We start from the raw sequence: 23,680 nt of genomic DNA on the forward strand, positions 1-23,680 counted from the left end.
CTAGACCCCCCCACCCTCCCCCCCGCCAACGCCAGCGGAGCGCGGCCCCGGCTGAAGACTTGGGAGGCAGAGACATATACACGTAGATGCCCCATCGAGCGCCGAGCCCTACGTCAACGACACCGCCATATTGGATGTTCAAGACTGTAAACTAATACAAGTAAATGGACTTATTTTCATAAAGCGCCTTTCTACAAAGAAATGTACGTTTTACGTCTCATTGATTCATTCACACACGCACTAATATACTTGGAAACAGTTAGGAACCAAATATAATATATTTAATTTTCTCAGATGGCAAAAATAAGAACTTTATTGATCCCACATAGGAGTAATTCATGTTATATCAGCTATAGAGAACAAGGTAGTGCCGAAAAACAATATATATCCCCCCTCACAAAAATAAGAAAAATAGAAAAACATATTTTCTCATCAACTAAGCATATTTTACATAAACATATTTTAAAATTTTCAAGTAACAAAATAACATATTTGAACCATTTTTCAGACAACAAAATAACATATCCCCCCCTCACAAAAATAGAGAACCATATTTTCTCATCAACAAAACATGTTTTCTCGGCACTACCTTGTTCTCTATAGCTGATATAACATGAATTACTCCTATGTGGGATCAATAAAGTTCTTATTTTTGCCGCCTGAGAAAATTAAATATATTATATTTGGTGCCTAACTGTTTCCCAAGTATATTAGTGCGTGTGTGAATGAATAAATGAGACGTAAAACGTACATTTCTTTGTAGAAAGATGCTTTATGAAAATAAGTCCATTTACTTGTATTAGTTTACAGCGCAGTCTTGAACATCCAATATGGCGGCGACGTTGATGTATCGCAGCAGCTCCATGGGAGGATACGTTTATACGTCTATGTTGGGAGTCCCCGTTAGCGCGGAGGCGGCTCCGTTTGGAGAACAGTGGTTCAGAATCAGCCCTGAGAAACTCTCTGTTAGCACGGCAGGGGTTTCATCCAACACGTGGGTCATGTTTGTGTCTGCGCTCCATCACCAAAAAGGCCCATAAACACTTTAAATAACTGCACCGGGGTCCAAGCGGCAGTCACAAATCTGCAGCGTGTGAACCCCGTCAAATATAAGTTAAAGGAAAAACGTACGTACATACAGTATATTCAGAGATTAGAAAAAGGAAGTAGATTAGAAAACTAAAAGTGGACTTGGAGACAAGAATTCCTATCTGAATCCGTGTGTGCTCCGCCCCCCCCAGGAGTCAGACACAAGGCCGTGCTGGGGAAGTTCTGCACAGGAAAGGCAACATCTGGTAACAAACCTGTCCTCCTGCTGGCGGTCAGAGCAGCAAACCCCACCAGAGAGGAGCTGGGCGGGGGCCGGGGGCCGGGGGCCGGGCTCTAAGTGGTTTACAGTGGTTCTGAATCGGGGCGGGGGCTCAGCTGGCTCGGAGGAGTCAGTGAAGGAGCCCAGCGGGGCGGAGCAAGCGTGGAGGGGGGAATGGCGGAGTAGTGGTGGCTTTAATACACAGTTCAAGTTCAGGTACAGGTGGAGGAGGCAGGGTGAGGGCTGCCCACGCTCCCCCCCCGACCCTCCGGCCCCCCCCTCACTGCAGCATCAGCTGCTTGAGGTTGTCGTGCAGGATGGTGTCCTTGACGTCGCGGAACACCAGGCGGATGTTCTCCGTGTTGATGGCCGTGGTGAAGTGGTGGTACAGCGGCTTCTGCTGCTGCTCGCGGCGCTTTTTCCGGAAGCACTCCACCAGGAAGCGCTGCACGTCGGCCGGGCTGCCGGCGTCGCCCGTGAACTCGGGGAAGTAGTCCTTGACGGAGACCTGCTTCACCTTCTCCTCCAGCAGGTCCGTCTTGTTGAGGAACAGGATGATGGAGACGTTGCTGAACACCCGGTTGTTGACGATGGTCTCGAAGATGTTGAGGGACTCGCTCAGCCGGTTGGTCTGCCGGTCCTCCATCAGCACCTGCAGGGAGGGAGGGGGACACGGAGAGAAATGATGCTGCTTTTTTCCTGCAAAACGTCAGTTTGTGAAATTGTACTTTGGAGGTAGTTTGGAAGCAGATCATTTCCAGTAGGGGTGTAACAATATATCGTGCCACGAATTGGGTTATTAATATTAATAGCCTATATTGTGTTGACTAGTAACGCGCAGTATTGGCTCGACCCGCGGACCAAAATCTTCCTCCGCTCAGAAGAAACTAGTACCGTTTTGGTCCCGATCACGGGACTCTTGGGGGTTTTGAGCTCTGAACTTTTACCGATGTAATGCTAGTGTAGAGTTAAGCCTTACCTTATTAAATTAAACCTTTTTGGGGTGGTGAGTAGGATAAACACGGGGACAACTTCTGCTGAGCTCCAGTGTACTTTAATGTCCCTCAACAGTGTAGGATTTTAGAACATCAACACAGCACCTAGTGCCGTACTGTGGCGTATCACTCCGCCCAATCTAAAACAGACTAATCACTACAGATAAACTGACTAGTGTCATTATAGTCCCTGATTTACATCAGAATATAAAGAATATATTTATAAAATAATGAACCCTGAATTACCAAAATAACCTTAACTAAAATAAATCTCCTCTTACACTTATAAGGTGAGCATGAATCAATCTTTTTTATCATGTAAAATTGTATGTATTTATTTACTTTTATTTATTTATTTAATTTTAGTTGTTAAATTTCTGGAAAAGAAAAAAGTCAAGTCATACATGAGAGAAACTATTCAGTTTGTGTCTAAATATTTGTACTTGTAATAAACTGAAGATGCATAATGCAAACCTGACATTTACTTTTAGTTCAGTTTGTGGAAAATGGTTGGCCTGGCTTTCTCTTTAAAACTTAAACAGTTATAAAGCATTACAAACTGTAACAATAGGGCAAACGCACAGTATTGTTTTGAATTTTGTGTCTTTCAAATAAAAGACAATTTTTTCCAGTCATATGTTCCTCATTCAAGGTTGTTAAAAAATACTGCTATAATATCGTATCGTTATCGTGACCTCAATATCGTGTATCGTACTGTATGGTGAGATTAGTGTATCGTTACACCCCTAGTTACTAGTAAACAATATATTAATAACCCAATATCGCGCTACAGTTTGTCACCTCCACGACACGTATCATGACGTTGTTGTATCGTGAAAAGTTTGTGGCACGAAATATTGTTACAACCCTAGTTAGCGCAGACATCAGCACCGTCCCCCCTGGTTTGATCAGCATTCACCTGCTACTAGGATTTCTGAGAAACGTTGGGGGGCCTCGCTCTAGTGTGGACTCACCTGGTCGTACTCCGAGGAGGAAACGAGGAACAGGATGGACGTGACCGAGTCGAAGCACTCGAACCAGCGCCGCCTCTCCGAGCGCTGGCCCCCCACGTCTACCATCTTGAAGGGCACGTTCTTGATCTCAAAGTTGTACTCGTGGATGCCCTTGGTGGGCTTCCTGGCCAGGAGGATGTCCTGCTGGCTGGGAAGGTAGTCCTGCAAGGAGATCAGTGCAGTGGTCATCACAGCATCCTCCACAGCTGACCCACATCAACACTTCAATAAAAACACTGTTGGTTCAGGCTGAAGAGGCACAATCTTCATGAGAAAACGGTGAATAGTTGCAGCACTTTTCATTTGAGTTACGCTCCATGAACGCCTTCCTAATCTTCTCCTTACAGCCTGTCATAACTGCACGCGAGCGTCCGACTATCGCGTCGCACTGCGTGGCATCAGACGCTCTCTGTCCACACTGAAAGCGTTATGGGCCCCCACGTTATTTTGATTTGACAGCTGAAACTTGCTTTTTAAAAAGGCTGATTTATGGTTCCGCGTTACACCAACGCAGACCGTACTCGGCGACACGCACCGAACGGTACGCGTCGTTGCATTTGTCTCTCTTAAGCTTATTTTTCGGCAGTCTTTAAAACGATAACTCCGATTTCTTGCTAAATCTATGAGTACAGTCGATCGCACAACAGCCCACAACCCATTGTAGATGTTTTCCAGTTGCTCAAACTGAAAGTTTACGCTGACAGTCAGTCGTTCCGACACTCAGTCTCTCCCGACACTCGGCCCTCTCCGACACTCGGCCCTCTCCGACACTCGGCCCTCTCCGACACTCGGGCCTCTCCGACACTCGGGCCTCTCCGACACTCGGGCCTCTCCGACACTCGGGCCTCTCCGACACTCGGGCCTCTCCGACACTCGGGCCTCTCCGACACTCGGGCCTCTCCGACACTCGGGCCTCTCCGACACTCGGGCCTCTCCGACACTCGGGCCTCTCCGACACTCGGGCCTCTCCGACACTCGGGCCTCTCCGACACTCGGGCCTCTCCGACACTCGGGCCTCTCCGACACTCGGGCCTCTCCGACACTCGGGCCTCTCCGACACTCGGGCCTCTCCGACACTCGGGCCTCTCCGACACTCGGGCCTCTCCGACACTCGGGCCTCTCCGACACTCGGGCCTCTCCGACACTCGGGCCTCTCCGACACTCGGGCCTCTCCGACACTCGGGCCTCTCCGACACTCGGGCCTCTCCGACACTCGGGCCTCTCCGACACTCGGGCCTCTCCGACACTCGGGCCTCTCCGACACTCGGGCCTCTCCGACACTCGGGCCTCTCCGACACTCGGGCCTCTCCGACACTCGGGCCTCTCCGACACTCGGGCCTCTCCGACACTCGGGCCTCTCCGACACTCGGGCCTCTCCGACACTCGGGCCTTCCCGACACTCGGGCCTTCCCGACACTCGGGCCTTTCCGACACTCGGGCCTTCCCGACACTCGGGCCTTTCCGACACTCGGGCCTTCCCGACACTCGGGCCTTCCCGACACTCGGGCCTTCCCGACACTCGGGCCTTCCCGACACTCGGGCCTTTCCGACACTCGGGCCTTTCCGACACTCAGCCTTTCCGACACTCAGTCTTGGTCAATACCAGAGCACGTAAGAGGCTGCAGGAGCGTGCATGTTAAATCTGGCGCTTTAATGCCTTGGCGTGAGCTGCAAAGACCTCAGAATCACCAGGGTTTGAGCAGAAACACCGGAAGATAGCGGCTGAAAACATCAGCTTGTAGAGTTGGCCACCACCATCTTTTCACTGGCTATCACAGGTGAGCGAGGTTTGTTCTTCACCAGGTGCCCCGTGTTGCTGCGGTGGTGGTTCACGTTTCTCTTCTGCGTCTGAATACAGACGATCGCCTCGTGACATCAGATAAAAGCCCAGGCCCACGTAGCGCGTCTGACAAAACCAGCAACTCAACCACAGCGATGACGGCTGGAAGATTCTCTGACGACAGCTTCTTCCATTTTCAATCATTTCCTTCGTCTTGTGAAGAGCGAACAGGGAAACGACTGATTTGCTTTAGTTTCACAATGATGTCTAGTGATTTGTTTTGGGCTTTTCCAGGGTCACATGACTGCCTGTCATCGTCTGCTAGGTGGTTTCCTGCAGCGGTATGACGTCTGCTCTGCTCTCGATTGTGCGTGAATAGATCCTGCGGTAATCAGGACCTCCGGGCTTGTGTTGTGCTTGTCAAACCACCCACGCGTCATGTTTTACCTGCGCTGGCTGGCGGTGGCAGCGTGGAGAACAAGCCGGCGCACACAGGAACACACCAGAATTAAGTCATTACCAAACACAGGAAGACAGCACTTTCACTTCTCTTTCAACACACGAACAGAGGTTTTAAAAGCCCTCAGCTCCGTCAGTCCTCCCTGCTGATGGACTGGGGGGGGGGGGGGTCTCACTGCTCCGGGGGAGGGACTTACCGTCTGTCCCAGTTTATCCAAATTGTCCAGGAAATACTTGACTGACTCCCCCTGAGAAAAACAGAGAAATTAGATGAAACCCTTCAACATCTACAAGATAGTGATTAAAGCCTCTGTATCATGAGGCTCCCCACCCACCCCCCCCTGTTAAAAGCGCCTGTTAATTATAACGTAAAGGTCAAGTAAAAGCAGAATATCAGCGCAACTGTCGAACCTTTAAAGTTCCTAAGACAACAATTTACCCTGCAAGTCTGAACATAACCTGTTTGGAGCAGTCCCTGAGTTCAGGTAAAGTTACTGGGGATTTGATTGTGTTCCTGTCAGGAGGAATCGTGCCTTTAGTCTCTACACACCTCATTTACGTGATAGGCGTCTGCTCTGGTATCATAACTGCTGCCTAAAAGTAACCCGTCCTCATATGTGTACGTCCTACTCTCTGAAAGGGTTGAATGGACTAGTGCAGCGCTACTAGCAGCGCTTCTATTCAGCCTCTCTGACACTCACGTAGAGCAGATCAATACTCATGCTCTTTCAGTTTCACCATCAAAACTATTTTATAGCTACTTATTTCAGCATTACCCAGTTATAAATTAAGCACAGATGAACTTAATTAATCTAGAACAGGGGTCAACAACCCAAAATGTTTTAGAGCCATATTGGACCAAAATCACAAAAAACAAATATGTCTGGAGCCGCAAAAAATGAAAAGTCTTGTATCAGCCTTAGAATGAAGACAACACATGCTGTATGTTTCTATATTAGTTAGAACTGGGGGAAGATTTTTTTTCATTATGCACTTCGAGAAAAAAGTGGAAATGTCGAGAAAAAGTCGAGAAAAGTCGAAATGTTGAGAAAAAAGTCGAAATGTCGAGGAAATAGTCAAAATTTTGTGAAAAAAAATCGAAATGTTGAGAAAAAAGTTGAAATGTCAAGAAAAAAGTCAAAATGTCGAGAAAAAAGTCAAAATTTTGAGAAAAAAAGTCAAAATTTTGAGAAAAAAGTCAAAATGTCGAGATTAAAAAAGGAAAAAAGAAAAAAAGAGAAAAAAGGAAAGATAAAAAAGGGAAAAAAGAAGAAAAAAAAGGAAAAAAGAAAGAAAAAAAAAAAGGTCAAACATTTATGAAAAGGTTCCAGGGAGCCACTAGGGCGGCGCTAAAGAGCTGCATGCCGCGGGTTGCCGACCCCTGATCTAGAAAGCTGGAATAAGGGATGAATACACACGTCTGACACACCTTGGCAACCATGACATCAATGTTAATGAGAGCGTTGTTAGTCAGGTGCAGCACTGTCAAACTCATTACTACTACTTCAATTAGACTTCTGTTCATCACAGTAGACTGTCTGTTGTGCGTGTGTGTGTGTGTGTGTGTGTGGGGGGGCGGACTCACCAGCTGGAACTCCCGGCGGCGGTCGTAGGCGTTCTGGATGCCCTGGTCGGCCCACAGGGCCTGGATGGACGGCAGGTAGTGCTGGAAGACCTTGGGCTCCACCATGCCGTGACCCTGAGCCATGGCTGAGCGGGTGTCAAACGCCATCATGGTGTCCCCGTGGTGCTGGTTGGACGGGTTGCCCCACGGGATGTGCAGTTTCTCTCTAGCATCCACTAACACTCGGACCCCTGAAGGGGAGGAAAAACAAATCTGAATCCCCATCCTGTTGAGGTTTTTGTTTTAAAAAACATGCACACACTGAAGAGAACATAAGTCATAAAGTTACCAAGAACTCCATACTGGTCGTAGCATGAGCTTAGCACGACCTCGGATGAAAAACAGATGCATTATAACAAGAACAAACAAACACATCGTTCGATAACCTGTACATCTGACTTTTTTTGTTTCATATGTCAGACCTTTACATTGTTGTGGGGGTAGTTCAGCCCACGTTTCTGTCTAACGGATGTTCTTCTGCCTCTCTAAGATCATTGCTGATGTTTTACCCCTCTGGCAGTGCGATAACACACAAATGAAGGCTGCAGACCAACAAACTGCCAACGTCTGCATTTCAAGAGGCGACCACACCAGCTGATTAACTATCAATCCAGGAAATCACCAGCTGGCCTTTCATATCCTGTACAAGTAGTGGGTGGGGGGGGGATTTCTAATAATAGAAATGTGTCATATATTTTTAATTTATTTATTCTTTTTTTTTTTTAAGGCCTCAGACACTTCATGTTCCAAACATAGCGACTGAGCCATTTCTACATGTGCAGAGCTGATCTGTGTGCTGTTCTCCCTCTGAATGGAAGTCGTTCCAGAGAACCTGTGCATGTGCGGCTTAGGCCTGTGTTGAAGAAAAAAAAAAGAAAAAAAAAGACGATTTTACGATTCTAAATCGATGCTCATATTAATTCCCAAAAATGATAGATTTTTCTTCAGAGCACTTTAACACAACAGCTGAACACAAAACAATTTTAAAAACAACTCAAACTATTAAACACGCTTAAATAAAAAAAAACACCATCTTTAAAAAGTTAGAAGTTTACATTCGCTAATCTAACTCTGTCCTTAAACAGCTGGGACAATGATGATGTTTTGACATTAAAACCTCCTAAAAGGCCAACGGACATAGACACACCTCTTTTTTAAGATCCACCTTCAAAACACAAGGGCTTCAATGAATGATGTCATGAAAAAATAAGATAACAGGCAAGACATCAGGAAAAGCATGGTGGATCTTCAAAGCTTGGTTCTTTCTTGGAAACAACTTCCAGATGCCTGAAGGTTCCACTTTCATCTCTTCAAACAATTACATAAAACTAAAACCAGCATGGGAGAAAGCGGCCATCACTGGTGTAAAACCCTTGACCCACCACCAAAGGTCTTATACTGGCTGAAACCAGGTGGAGATATTCATTTGTTCATTTGGCTTACCCACTAGGGGAGTTTTTACCTGCCATTGTTTATGTAATAACTGCTCGGGGGTTTATGTTCTGGGTATGGGTCTCTGGAAAGCGTCTAGAGACAACTTTTGTTGTATTAGACGCTATATAAATAAAATTGAATTGAATTATCTGCAGTAAAACACAACATGAACCGGAAGGTTCCGCAGCGAGAGAAAGACATTGCTCCAAAACCACCGTTAAGAAGCCAAATTACAGTTGCACATTTATGGATTTGTGTCCTGTGTAGGGATGCCCCGATACCTGTATCGGGGCCGATACTGCTCTCATATACTCGTACTCGCAAAAATTCTCCGATACCACGTACAGATACTTCATTGTTGTTGTAGTTACTGGTTAGTGACTCTAGGGGGAGATGTTGAGCTGCAGTCAGTGGTGATGAGAAGAGAGTGATACATGAGTGAGAAGAGAGTGATACATGAGTGAGAAGAGAGTGATACATGAGTGAGACTAGCAGCTCCGTTTCAGGCAAGATAGAGACAATTAATGCAGCGGGACGTCAGCAGTGTGGACATATTTCAAAATAAGAGACGACAGAAGCAAGGCAGACTGAAGCTACTGCTGCTAAGGTGTCAAGAGGAGGGAAGGAGAATACGTTGTTTAATACCAGCAACTTGATAAAACATCTCAAGACGCATCATAAAGCAGAGTATACGGAGTTTGCTAATGCTACTGCAAGAACACAACAGCAACATTAGCTCAGGTTCTGCAAAAGAGACAACCCACGGGCTGTTAAAATACCGGAGGCTCTAACCCGTTATCTAGCGCTGGATGAGCAGCCACTGTCAGCTGGAGAACACAGAGGATTTCGCCGTCTTCTCGACGCACTCGAGCCGCGGTGTAGACCTGGTGAGGGCTCTACAGGGCACTTTAGGATTCTTCTGATTCACATAAATACACTCACTGTGTTTCTCCATACTGTATACTTCAGGAATGCATGTGTAAGGTAGGATTGGGTGTCCTGCCCAAGGACAGCCAGACATGTGTCGGGGCTGGGGTTCTCTCTGGGTTCTGGTTGGACTCCATGTTAGAGACAGTGAGCAGTTCAGTGACTGTGTTTACATGCAGTCAATAACCCTTTTAAATCCTGAATATTGGCAATAACCCGAATTTGCACGGCCATGTAAACACCAATAACCCCTTTGAATAACCAGAATTTGCTCATATTGGGGTTTTTAAAAACCCGAATATGAGCCCAGGGTTACTCCTTTTAAAACCTGAATATTGGGTCATGTAAACGCCTAACGGAATATCCCCATCAAACGGCACAGGAATTTGTTTTCTGCACATGCTCTGTTCACAAGGAATCCTGGTCTTTTGAGTCCAGGAAGTTCTTATAAACACGGAGAAACAAGACCAGGAGGAGACTAATCACTTCATAAATGTAATGAAGGATATGAACATTTCTGCATTTGTAGACGGTAGAAAGTACCGGGATAGAAGATTCACAAGAAGGTGAGAGAAAAGTTGCGCGAAGCAGCATTTGTTGGAATTTGGATACAGGAAGAAGAAGCGGAAATTGCATCATGACGTTCTCCGCGCGTCGCTGGTTTCATCCAGATATCCCAAATGATTAATTACCATGTAAACGGAATATTCCCAATGTTTCAGTAACCGGAATATTAGCAATAACCCCAATTTTGACTGCATGTAAAGGTAGTCAGTCATCCAGGAAGAACTGAAGACGCTGTGGCTGCACAGCTAAAGCTTTGATGTGTAAGAAGTGTGCAGGGTAGAAACTCAGATCAGACGAGGTGGTTCTGTGAAGTGGGTACATGAGCGCAAGTCTGATAGCAGGTTTTGCAACATTTTCAAATTTAAAAAAAATCAGTTTGTGTAGACAATTTTGAGTGTAATCAAATCTACAAGTGACTCTGTAGGACTTCACCCTTTGAAATTATAAAGTTCTATAACCAACCCTCATCATCATCATCACTTACAACGGTTTTATCTCATATCCTGAACGATGCTGGAACTGTTCAGTAATCACTAATGAGGTGAAGGAAGACTCCGTACTTTGTAGAATGACAATCTTTGAAGCCTTAAATGTGACACAGTGAAAGACAAAACTCATCTGGACCCTGGCGGACCAAGAGACAGGAATGAGCTGTGAGTTTACATTACTGTTCTGTGAACTCTGCTTTAACTCCTCAAACAAACCTGATCTGACACCATCTGCCATTATTTATGCTCTGTCAGCTGATTTAACACAACAGTTAATCAGCTGCGTGCAGTCTGAGGAAGCTGACAGCTGAAAAATCAGTGTTCTGCACTCATCTAAATATCTCCACTTCCTGAGGCAAACATTTAGCCTTGGGGCAAGTTCCCGTCTCTGCTTAGAGCTGAAACACCAGCATAACCAGCCAGTACGCTTGTCTCTCACAGGATGCTCCACTCAACTGGTGCTTTAGTGCTGACATGTGACATTAGGTCCAGTCTTTTACCACATCAAAATGTCATTTTTAACACATCTGGACAGTTGCTTTTACCCGAGGAAACACTGGAGAGTTTTGCCCTGGTTGATGCGAGGACACTTGGTCGAGTTTTCTCCCAGGTAAACCCAACAACCTGCCTTTTAGATCCCATTCCCACATCACTTTTAAAGACATTTTATGAATTCTTTGAGGAACATATTTTAAATATAGTAAATTACTCTCTTCAGACGGGTGTCTTCCCTGCCGCCTTTAAAATGGCGGTGGTGAAGCCCCTTCTGAAGAAGAGTAATTTAGATCACAGCATTTTTAATAACTACAGACCTGTATCCAACTTACCCTTTTTAAGTAAGATTTTAGAAAAGCTGGTTTTTAACCAAGTAAATTATTTTTTAATAAGAAACAATATTTCAGAGAAATTTCAGTCTGGCTTTAGGATGAACCACAGCACCGAGACAGCCCTTTTAAAGATTTTAAATGACATCAGGTGCAATTTAGATAACCGCAAACTGACAGTCTTGGTTCTACTGGATCTTAGTGCCGCCTTCGATACAGTAGACCATCACATTTTATTAAACAGACTGAAGCACCTGGTGGGCCTCTCTGGTACTGTTTTTAACTGGTTCCGCTCCTATCTCACAGATCGATCTTTCTTTGTAAGTTTGGATACATGTTCCTCCAGAATGCATGAAATTAAGTGTGGGGTCCCCCAAGGGTCAATTTTAGGTCCGCTTCTTTTTAACCTTTACATGCTTCCCTTGGGGGACGTCATCAGGAGACACGGCATCAGCTTCCACAGTTACGCTGACGACACACAGCTGTACATCGCCGTGTCTCCTGATGACACAGGGCCACTTGATGCCCTTTTTAACTGTATTTTAGATATTAAGTCATGGATGGCAGATAATTTCCTACAGCTCAACCAGGACAAAACAGAGGTTTTAGTTATTGGTCCTGAAGGCCGGAGAGAGAAACTTTTACCAAAACTACAAGATTTTAAACCTTCGCAACGTGTAAAGAACCTGGGTGTTATTTTTGACTCTGAGCTCACTTTTATTCCACACATAAAGAATATCACGAAAATAGGTTTTTACCATCTTAAGAACATAGCCAGAGTCCGCCCGTTTCTCTCTCAGGCCAGCACGGAGGTGCTGATGCATGCTTTTATCTCTAGTCGTTTAGATTATTGTAATGCCCTGCTCTCTGGTCTTCCTAAAAAGAGTATTAAGAACTTACAGCTATTACAGAACTCAGCCGCTCGCGTGCTGACGAGGACCAGAGGGCGGGAGCACATTACACCTGTTTTAAAATCGCTGCATTGGCTCCCCGTCCGTTTCAGGATTGATTTTAAGGTTCTTTTACTGGTTTTTAAGTGTCTTAACGGTCTTGGGCCATCTTATTTATCTGATCTGCTTTTACTGTATCAACCCTCACGGACCCTGAGGTCCTCTGGTACCGGCCTTTTAACCATTCCCCGAACCGCGACCAAAACCCACGGTGAGGCTGCATTCAGCCATTATGGCCCCTCTTTATGGAACAGCCTGCCAGAGAACCTCAGGGCCGCAGAGAATGTTGATATTTTTAAAAGGAGGCTCAAGACACACCTTTTTAGTTTGGCTTTTATCTGATCTCATTTACCTAGTGTTTTTAGCTATGTATTGTGTGTACTTCTTTAGCTCTTTTATCATCTCTAAAACTTTAATCCATTTTAGTGACTTTTTACTTTATGTTATTTATTATTCATCTTAAGTTTTATATATATTTCTTTAAAATTTTACACTTTTAGGCATTTTTTACTTTCTTTTAATCTTTTAGTTTTTAGCTCCAGTGTTTTCTCAGGGGGGTCGTTCACGCTGGGAGGTGTGCCTGCTCCGCCCATGGGGGTGTCGTCATGGGGATCCCTCAGGCCTGGGTAGCTGGGGGGGGGCTCCACCTTCTGTGTGGGGTCTGCCCCGGTCTGTCCGGGTTGGGGGGGTCTCTGTGGGGTTGCTTCTGGTGGTCGTGGTCGGTGATGCCTCTCGGTGTGGACGGCCACCCATAGGTAGTGTTTTCCTCACCTGGATCGTTAGTGCTAAGCCATGTCACCAGTCCACTTATTGTGTGTGTGTGTGTGTGTGTGTGGGCGTGTGAGTGTGTGCACAGGTATATGAGTGTGAGTGAGTGTGTGTGTACGCGTGGGGGGTGGGGTCGTATGGAATGTTTTAAATTGTGTTTTTTATTGTTATTTTATTCTGCATGTAAAGCACCATGTGTTGCATTTTATATTGTATGATTTGGTGCTATACAAATAAATAAAGTTTAAGTTTAAGACAAGTTTAGCCATAAATATGTTCTTTCCGCAATATTAAGAGTGTAAAAATGCATATGAAATGGTTGGGGCGAAATTTTCTGCACCTAAATGAAGGTAAAACAGAATGTATTTTCTTTGGTGATTCACCACACTATGGTGATCCATCTTTTAAGTAAAAACTTCTGTGAGGAATCTTGGAGTTATTTTTGATAGTAGCTTAAAATTTGACAAGCAAATTGACAGCGTGGTCAGGACCAGTTTTTATCAGTTACGGGTTTTAACAAAAGTAAAGCCATTCTTAAATCGTGCAGACTTGGAAAAAACCATTCATGCTTTTATAAGCTCGAGAATTGACTACTGCAATGCTTTGTATGTTGGTGTCTCCAAGTCATCTCTTAGCTGTCTTCAGCTTGTTCAGAATGCTGCTGCACGCTTTTTAACTAGTACTCGACGTCGCGAACACATCACTCCGGTTTTATTTGCTCTTCACTGGCTTCCCGTTTCTTTTAGAATTGATTTTAAAATTTCAATCTTTGTTTTTAAAGCCCTCAATGGGCTTGCCCCTGTTTATTTATGTGAACAAGTGCAAGTTCAGAACTCCACTAGAGGCCTACGGTCCTCAAATCAGCTCCTGCTGGAAGTCCCCAGGACCAGGACTAAACTCTGGGGTGATCGGGCCTTCTCCGTTGCTGGACCCAGACTCTGGAATAAGCTGCCCTCAGAAATGCGCACCATCACTGACTTTGGGGTTTTTAAATCCAAACTGAAAACCTGGTTATTTAGACTGGCTTTTAATACATAGTATTGATGTGATATATTCTTAATTTAATTTTAATGGTTTTATTATGTTGGTTTTTAAATTGTTTTGTTTTAATGTGGATTTTAATGAAAAGCACTTTGGTCACCCTGTGTGTTGTAAAGAGCTTTAAAAAGAAAGATTGATTGATTGATTGATTGATTGATGAAATCAAGGTGCAAGATGTTAAATCATTACAGAATATTGTGAAGATATATGAGAAACCACTTCACACATGGAGCTTTGCTGCTTACAAAGAACAGACAGTGAAAAGCCTACAGGCACTGAAAACATGTAAAAGCATTAAGATGACAGGAACTGAAGCCCAAACCTGGTTAATCCAAGAACGGGCAACATGCAGAATGAGCAGATCTGGGAGCCAGCGAGAGCACGTTCTACCCGCCACGCCCCCGTCTTGCGCTTTTCCACTACGGGCCGAGGCGGGTGGAGCCAAGCAGATACTTTTTCTGTAACCATTCTGCCGAGGTTCTAACCGTGCTGAGTCGGCCCTGGATCTGACGTGACCACCCTCCACGCCACCGATTGGTCGGGGGGCGGGGCCGTCATCACACTACAGGCCACCGATTGGTCGGGGGGCGGGGCCGTCAGACGTTTGAATCAGGAAGCGGGAGTCAGCGCGAGTGTGACTCACGGTGATTTTATTATACAGCGCAAACGTCTGTTTGGTGATCCAACTCTGAGGTGCAGATGTTCATAAACCTGGTGGCTGAGGAGAGAATTAAAAAGGGATGTAGATGGACGATAAGGAACGACCAGATCCACCAGGAGCTCCTCACACTCTTCCAACCCTCTGAACGGCTTCACGCGACGTCCGTGTCCGGTGCCGGTCGGCGTCCATTCGTGGCATTTTATTTTGGAAATTGGCTGGACTCTCTTTCTCATTGTGATGACTGACTTCCTGTCAGACGGACTGCTGTGTAAATGGATGTGGTCCACTGGCGGTCCAGTGTCAAAATAGACCAAGTGTATTTTTAGCGGCGCAGCAGGGCCGTTGCTTCTGGACCGCTCCAGGGCGCGATGTGTGACCACTTTCATGGAGTAGAACGGCGGCGATTTGCAGAGGCTGGCCCGCCGCTGCTGTTCTGCTCGCGTTTTGTATCCTGTGCAACTCCAGCTTTAGACCCAGACAAGATGATTTTACGATTGTACATGAAAACACAAGCACACACTTTCTAATCGCTGTGCGATTAGAAAAACAAGCCGTTGCTTTTTTAGTGCGCCTAAATATCTGATCAATCTGATTAAGTTCACCAGCCGCCGTCTACTGGGTTCTGGTATCTTTCATGGCTGTTTTTCCTCTGTTCTTCCTCTAATGGTCTCAGACTGACGGGGCAGAGCCAACACAATCATTTAATGACACTATAAATAACGTGTAGTTGTAAGCAAAACCCCCCACGTCAGTATTGAGATAAAGCTAAGATGTCAATTTAAAATGCCTTGCAGACATTACGTGAATCTGGTGAGAACACAGAACCACATCCTTCTGTTCACCTCTTATGTACTTGTACAAACATTTTAATCTGTTAAATCTCTGTTTATGTTGTACAGCTCTCTGGACTGTGTACGGGTTGAGCTGTGCTCTTTAAATAAACATGCCTTGTCTGATGCTTGTGCTTAGTAATTCACAGATGAGTTTTGCACTCAGTTATGCAGGTACTGCCGTCAGCAGGTGTTGATGCCGCCATACACCTGCACGTCTATTTAAAAACCGTGTGCCACCGCTGCAGTGGTGGGCCACTCCACAAAAACTGGGAGGGAAGTTCTGCTTTGCTGCGCAAAAATACATTCCACATGAAAAAGGAAGACTAAGGATTCTGCTATATACTTCGAAACACTGGGTTGGATACGTTTCATAAAGGCTGAGTTATGGTTCTGCGTTAAAACGACGCTGTAGGGTACGCGTCGACGCGTACCCTACAGCGTCACTGACCTGCACCTCCCAAAAATTGTAACTACGCGTCGAGGCGACGCAGACCAAACGCAGACCGAGAGGGCTGTGATTGGTTCGCTTGGTAGCAACGCATTTCCAGTTTCCGGTTTGAAGGAGTCGTGAACTTTCAGCGTTCTTTTCTTCGTGTATGTGTGATTTTTTTTGTTTTGTTTTTTTGCACAATAGTTGTCCTTATCTCTTTGATTCACTGACCGGAAAAGGTCGGATAAACCATTCAGGAAAAGATCGCGAATTAGCGGTCACGGGGGGGGGTACTGCACCGCGGAGAAATGGAGTGACGGAGAAGTCCGAAGGGTTCACGACGGGGTCACGGTGACGGCGTCGGCTCTGCGTTGGTTTGACGCAGAACAATAATTCAGGCTTTAGCAGTAATGAAAATAAAGTGAAACGGGATGTACGGCAGTGTATCATGAGAACCCAGATACGGTCTGAAGTTTCTCAGACAAGCCGAGATTTTTAAAAGAGTGCTAGGAGTATACAGGACTGTCTCAGAAAAATAGAATATTGTGATTTTCTGTAATGCAATTACAAAAACAAAAATGTCATACATTCTGGATTCATTACAAATCAACTGAAATATTGCAAGCCTTTTATTATTTTAATATTGCTGATCATGGCTTACAGCTTAAGAAAACTCAAATTTCCTATCTCAAAAAATTTGAATATTCTGGGAACTGTAAGCCATAATCAGCAATATTAAAATAATAAAAGGCTTGCAATATTTCAGTTGATTTGTAATGAATCCAGAATGTATGACATTTTTGTTTTTTTTTAAATTGCATTACAGAAAATAAAGAACTTTATCACAATATTCTTATTTTCTGAGACAGTCCTGTATGTATGCAAGGCAAATAATTGACCTTTGTTCAAGGGAATTGTGTCTCTCTTAGTCCCGAGTATGAAAACACGAATCTAGCAGTTTCGCAATGCTCAGGAAACAACCAAGGCTGATCACATGATTTTAGTGATCAGCTTACTTAAGGATCTTTTAAGCTCAGAGGACGAAGTGAAAAAAGGGGTTTAAGCTGGTATATTTACTTCAAGTAGAAGTGCGAGCACGGTGCACTTAATCCACCCTGGAAAAGGATGACAGGACTGGATGACATGTGGAAGAGCATCAGCAGTAAAGCACAATTTTAGGAAATGAAAATGGTACTGGCGTGTGAGCCTGGGCCTCTGAGGAAATAAAGCCCTTCTTCACAGACGGCTCACTGCGTGGGTGTTTATTTCCACTTTAGTGTCCGGCTGGACGACCCGCCCGGTGGCCGAGGCGTGACAACAGGAGATATTCTTGTGACTGATGACAACGTTCTCACAAGGACATTAAAATTGATGAGTCAAAATGTCCCCAACTTGCTGCTGACAAAATACGCGTGTAGGAGGCCACAAATAAATCAGATGACTAAATACGGCAGCGTCATGAGGATTGCAAACAAGTATCTGAGTCAGTAATTACCCGACAGAGGAAACATGTTAATGACAGCTCTGATGGGACCGCTCATAAGTCTTAGGCTAAGTTAGTACTCTTCTTTGGGTCAGATTCAGGTCTGGGGGCTTATTTATAAAAGTGTGTGTAGGATTCATACTAAAAGTGTACGTGCGCTCAAAAGTCAAAAATGGCGTGCGCACAAAAAAATCCTGATTTATAAAACCGTGTGCACGCACATCTGCACGCAATGTTCTCTTTATAAATCACAGTCCAGCTGGAAGGTTGCGCACGTGAATTCCCCTCATATCCCGCCCTCTACACGCCCAATTTTTACCATTAATGGTCAATGCAATCTACTTCATGACTGTTTTTGCATATAAATGAGCCTGCTGAGCAATGGTGTTTTACACTCAAAAATCATGGCAGGGAAGACCAGAAAGGAAAATTTCATGGAGGCCGAGATCGAGATGCTTGTGGATGACGTAGAGGTCAGGAAAACGACATTATTAGGTGGTCACAGTAGTGGCATCACTAACAGAAATAAAGCGAGTGAGTGGCAGCGCGTCGTTGCTGCGTTAAACGCCGTGAGTGCCACGGACAGATCTGTGGCAGAAATACAAAAGAAGTGGTGTGATCTGAAGGTGGAGGCCATGAGGAGAGTGGCCCGGCACTCATTAGTTCTGTCCTCAGTCACTGTCCAGTTGTCGCGGTGGGTGAAGAGGAGGTTCCCGGCACGGCGTGTCCTGCACCGCGGCTGCAGCAGCACCAGAGCGAACCAAGCGCATGGCACAGCTGGAAGTGGCCATGACCTGACATGAATCTGCCTTCATTTCACCACCTCACCGTATGCGTCGCCAGTTCCCCAGATCTTCAAAATGTTTGCTTCAAAATGCGCTAGGATCAAAGTTTGTGTAGAGATACGCACGTTTTTTTTATAAATCCCAACCTTTGCGTAGAAGGTGGCGCGCGCATCTTTCAAGCCCTGTTTTGTGCGCACGCAAGCTTTATAAATGAGGCCCCCTGGACTTTGAGCATTGTGAGGGCGATGTGCTGCTGTGTTTGGGATCATTTCCTGCCACATGCCTAGTTCAAGCCAAATTTTCTGTCAGACAGATCTCCTAAAAGTTGTCTCTCGTGGTTCAGGGTCCTCTTATGGCGCTATTCCACTAGTACCTACTCAGCCCGACTCGCCCCTGTTTGGCGCTTCTCCACAAGGGGTCTAACGTGCCGAGTTGATACTTTTTCTGTAACTATTCTGCCGAGGTTCTAAGCGTCTGAGTCAGCTGTATCTGACATCATCACACTACAGGCCACTGATTGGTCGGGGGGCGGGGCCGTCAGACGTCTGGGTCAGGCGGCCGAAAGAGTGACTTGCGGCTTCTTCATTTTGTCGACAGGAAATGGCAGTGCAAAAGTCTGTTTGGTGATCCAACTCTGAGGTGCAGATGTTCATAAACCTGGTGCTGAGTAGAGAATTAAAAAGGGATCTAGACGGAGATAAGGAACGACCAGATCTACCAGGAGCTCTGTCTCTTCATAGCTGCTCACGGCTCCAGCTGACTTTTCAGCGGTGCAGAGACAAACTAACAAAAAAGCGTTGCCGCTTGAAGCTTCTTTTACTCAAATGTTCTAACTTGATATGGAACACAAGTCACAGACCCAGCAGCACATCTATCATCTCCTCCAGGTTCTACATCTTTAGTGTTGTTGTCTTCTCCGTTTAGATCACACAATCAAATTCGTCACAGCAGCTTCCTCCAACCTCCTACTTCTCATCTGGGTGTCGAAAAGAAACAAGGGCGAGTCGAGTCGGGCTGAGTAGGTACTAGTGCCAATTATGTCCAGATCCTGTAGCTGCAAAGCAAGCCCACACCACCCCCCCTCCACCACCGTGCTTGACCGATGGGTCTGAGGTGTTTCTGCAGAAATGCAGAGTTTGGTTTTCTCCAAACATGGTTCTGGACATTGAGACTTGGGTCTCATCTGTCCGTAGGACACAGTTCCAGAAGTCTGCAGCTTTGTAGACCTCTGTCGTATCTCCAAGTTCTTTTTACAGTACACAGTTCTTTTTTTCCCCCAGAAACTCTTCCAAACAACCCGTCCTGGTTCAGTCTTATTCTGGTTGCGCTAACGTGGACTTTAACACGTTTAGTGAGGCCTGTAGGCTCTGAGATGGAGCTCTTAGGGGGAACTCTTTTTTGTATTTCATGGTCTGATTTTGGGCCGACTTTGCTGGGATGTCCACTCCTGGGAGGACTAACGGCTGTCTTGAATGTTGACCAATCAGAAAACACTCCAGTCAAATCTGCTTGCTTTCACAACGTGCCTATTCTTGCTATTCTGTGCCTTTATCGTTCTGAAATAATTACAGGGTTTCTGGAGCTACACTGGGTCCAAAGCTTCTCTGGAAGCAGAGTTTTAAGTTGTGTGACCACACAGCAGGCCAGAGTTTTACAGCAACACACACACGCACGCACGCACGCACGCACGCACGCACGCACGCACGCACGCACGCACGCACGCACGCACGCACGCACGCACGCACGCACGCACGCACGCACGCACGCACGCACGCACAGCTTAATGACGAGATTTTGTATTTTAGATTTGACTACAGCACAATGTCATTTGTCAGACTGTTTACAGTCAAATATTTCCCTCCTTCAGCAACACGTGATGGTTAATTCCTTCCACGCATTTTAAACCAAGGGATGCCAACACCAATTAATGTAAAATCATTCTCAGCTAAGAGAATCTGTGATGCCGTCACAACTGAGGAGAAACTTTAGCGTCTTCGTGCTGCTGCCCCCGCCCATCCACTCTTTTAGTCTAATCACAAGTTTCAATCTTTTTTTTTTGTTCTTTCTTCAGAAATATGTAACTTTAGTTTTCCTTCAAAATGCTTCTGGTTTTTCCTCAGAAAAGAGAAAAGAATATGACAAGAGGGCGTGGCAGGTGCGTTGTTGACCTCACCAGCAGCCTACGCCGGAAAGACCCGTGTGTACGTTCTGCCCCAGAAGGTTCAGGTGTGAGTTTCAGGTGACGACTACTACTACTACTACTACTACTACTACTACTACTACTACTACTACTACTACTACTACTACTACTACTACTACTACTACTACTACTACTACTACTACTACTACTACTACTACTACTACTACTACTACTACTACTACTGTCATTTAGCAGACGCTTTTATCCAGAGCGACTTCCATCTGAGACACACACCATGGAGCAGTTAGGGTTAAGGCCTTGCTCAGGGGCCCAAGGTGGTTCATCTTGTGGCTCTTTTCCACTAGTACCTACTCAGCCCGACTCGACTCACCTTTGCGCTTCTCCACTAGGGGTGGAGGCGTGTCGAGTAGAGACTTTTTCTGTATCTATTCTGCCGAGATTCTAATGGCGCTTTTCCACTAGTACCTACTCAGCCCGCCTCGGTACGGCTCGTCACACCTCATCCCGCCTCCACCCGCTTTGTCCTCGTTTGTTTCCCCCCCCAGGTGAGAAGTGGGCGGGTTGGGGTGAAGCTGCTGTGACGTACTCGATTGCGCAACCCCTTTGTTTGTGTCGGCGCTGATCAGAAAATCAGTTGGAGCCGCTTTTGGCTGAGAGTAAAACAGAGCGCCTGTGGATCTGATCGTTCCTTATCGCCCATTTACATCCCTTTTTAATTCTCTCGTCAGCCACCAGGTTTATGAACATCTGCACCTCAGAGTTGGACCACCAAACAGACGTTTGCGCTTTATAATAAAATCACTGCGAGCCGCCAGTCGCTCTCGCGCTGACTCCTGCTTCCTGATTCAAACGTCTGACACCCCACCCCCCAACCAATCAGTGGTGTGTTATCAACATTGAATTAGCAGCAAACTAACTTTTGTAGGAATTTGTTACATTAAAACTGCTAATGCCGGATATTACAGATGAAATGAGGTGTGTGACAAAATAATAGGGCTGAACGATTTTTGAACATAATCTAATTGCGATTTTTTTCCTCAATATTGCGATTTAATATGCAATTCTTTTTTCAAGGTCCTGTTGACATCTATTTCTCAAATACACAAGCAATAAATCAGTCTTGTTTTATAACAAACAATGTCAGATTTATTTAAAGCAGCAGATTACAACAATAAAGAAAACAGTGTGTGGACAGTTGTGTGCAGGGATGCGTGGTGCCGGTGTTCTGCCAAATTATCCTACCCGGCCAGATGTCCTACTTTGCGTCACCGCGCATGCGCACGAGTCAACGGCATCGCCTTGACAAAAACACGGAATCGTCCTACCGATCAGCTGTGAAGAAATGCCCCAATCACAATTCCAGCTTCCTTTACCAAGGTTGCTGATCTTCTACTGCATCTTCCCTTTACCCCCAACTACCACCCCTCATAACCACTCATATCCACTTTTTATGCACAGGTTGATTTCTCACATGGAGACTACTGCTGCGTTCAGATGGATGTGAAAATCTGATGAATATGACACTTTGTATAAACCTTTTATTTACGATACTTCCTGGGAATGTGCATTTTACATCTTTTCAAAAATAAAGGCAGTTCTATCCACATGCGTGTATGTGACAGCATGATCTGACGGGGTATTTTCATCTGCCAAACCGTGCTACCTGATATCCAGTACTGGAGTTGAGGGGGGTGAGGGGGATGGCATCCCCCCCTGAAATAAAAACGGTCCAAATCATCCCCCCTGAAATAAAAACGGTCCAAATCCTCCCCCCTGAAATAAAATCGGTCCAAATCATCCCCCTGTAAAACTGCCATCCCTCCTTTCCATCCCTTATGTAATTTCATCAATGAATGTGGTTTTACTGCTATTTCAACATTTAGAGTCATCACCAGAAATATAACACCAGAAAAATAACTTATTTGACAATTTTCACCTGTTTCAAGTAAATTTTCACTTGAAATAAATAGAAAAGTCTGCCAGTGGGACAAGATTTATCTTCTTATTACTAGCAAAAAAATCTTGTTCCACTGGCAGATTTTTCTACTTATTTCAAGTGAAAATCTACTTGAAACAGGTGAAAATTGTTTTTTCCAGTGATGAGTCTTGTTTTAAGTGTAATGAGATTTTTTTACTAAAATGAGACATTTTAACTAGAAATAAGACAAATATTCTTGTTAAGATTTTGAGTTTTTGCAGTGATCCATTTTACTTATCCTGTGAAGGACAGAGTCATATTGATAAGTTCAGAAAAGTGTTTTTTATTGTTGTGTTTTGATGTATTTGATGTAAGCCCAGTGGATATTTAAAGCTTACAGAAGGCTGCATTTAACTGCTGCTATGTCATTCCTGCAGTATTTCTGCAGGTGTTTTGGTCAGTGCTATTATTTGTAACATATTATATTATTTGACAGCTCACCTCCCGGCTCAGGCTCCATCACAGGGAAGCCTGATTTATGGTTCCGCGTTACACCGACGCAGAACCTACGGCGTAGGGTACGCAGCGACCCGCGTACCCCTACGCCGTAGGCTACGCCGTCAACTTAACGCAGAACCATAAATCAGGCTCCAGCCCGACCCGCCACGAGGAGCATCCCCCCCTCCACTCCCGGAGAAACCCGGGGACCAAACCCCAGCTGGCCCGGGTCCCGGGTCCCGTCTAACCGTGGCTCCTTACCTTTGATGACATTGCTGAAGATGGTGGCCCGGAACTCCTCCTTGGCCCTCTGGTCGAAGTCTCGTCCGTGGATGATGCGCATCTGCTTGAGGAAAGTGGACTTTCCGCTCTCCCCCGCGCCCAGCAGCAGGATCTTCACCAGCCGCTTCACGTACGTCTTATCCCGGTTGATACACTTGTCTATCTCCTTGGACTTGCGCAGCTGCTCCGCCTCGCCGCTCGTCAGGAGACAGTTTGGGAAACAAACGGATAAAATGGAGCGGGACGGCAGGAAGTCCGCCATCTTTGAAACAACTTCATCGATCCCGTGTTGAGGCTGAGCTGCCGCTGTTGCGTTCAGTGGTGTAGGAAACTCTAGCTCCCACCCCCCCGTGTTGAGGCTGAGCTCAAGCTGCTGCGTTCACAACCGTCGGAAACTCTAGCTCCCACCTCCCCCGTGTTGAGGTTGAAGCCTTGAAGCTGCCGCGCTGC

At 45.6% G+C, this 23,680-nt stretch overlaps 1 protein-coding gene across 1 annotated transcript; it reads right to left on the reverse strand.

Moving 5' to 3' along the window:
- Positions 1-790: 790 nt before the first annotated feature.
- On the reverse strand, positions 791-23,535 carry gna13b (guanine nucleotide binding protein (G protein), alpha 13b). The gene is made up of 5 exons (XM_061712889.1): positions 23,210-23,535; positions 7,142-7,371; positions 5,754-5,804; positions 3,279-3,479; positions 791-1,961 (listed from the first exon to the last, which is right to left on the reverse strand). Exons 1-5 carry the CDS (start codon positions 23,490-23,492, stop codon positions 1,590-1,592), a joined length of 1,137 nt encoding a protein of 378 aa, XP_061568873.1. The 5' UTR covers positions 23,493-23,535; the 3' UTR covers positions 791-1,589.
- Positions 23,536-23,680: the final 145 nt, after the last annotated feature.

Source organism: Cololabis saira, chromosome 21, assembly GCF_033807715.1.
Source record: "Cololabis saira isolate AMF1-May2022 chromosome 21, fColSai1.1, whole genome shotgun sequence".
Classification (NCBI taxonomy): domain Eukaryota; kingdom Metazoa; phylum Chordata; class Actinopteri; order Beloniformes; family Belonidae; genus Cololabis; species Cololabis saira.

Bases quoted from the DNA above. Each gene is read 5' to 3' on its own strand.
- gna13b (XM_061712889.1), bottom strand. From the start codon at position 23,492: ATGGCGGACTTCCTGCCGTCCCGCTCCATTTTATCCGTTTGTTTCCCA. The intron at 5,805-7,141 runs GTGAGTCCGCCC...TGTTTTTCTCAG, and splicing joins GCCGCCGGGAGTTCCAGCTG to GGGGAGTCAGTCAAGTATTT. The intron at 3,480-5,753 runs GTAAGTCCCTCC...ATCTCCTTGCAG, and splicing joins TGGATAAACTGGGACAGACG to GACTACCTTCCCAGCCAGCA.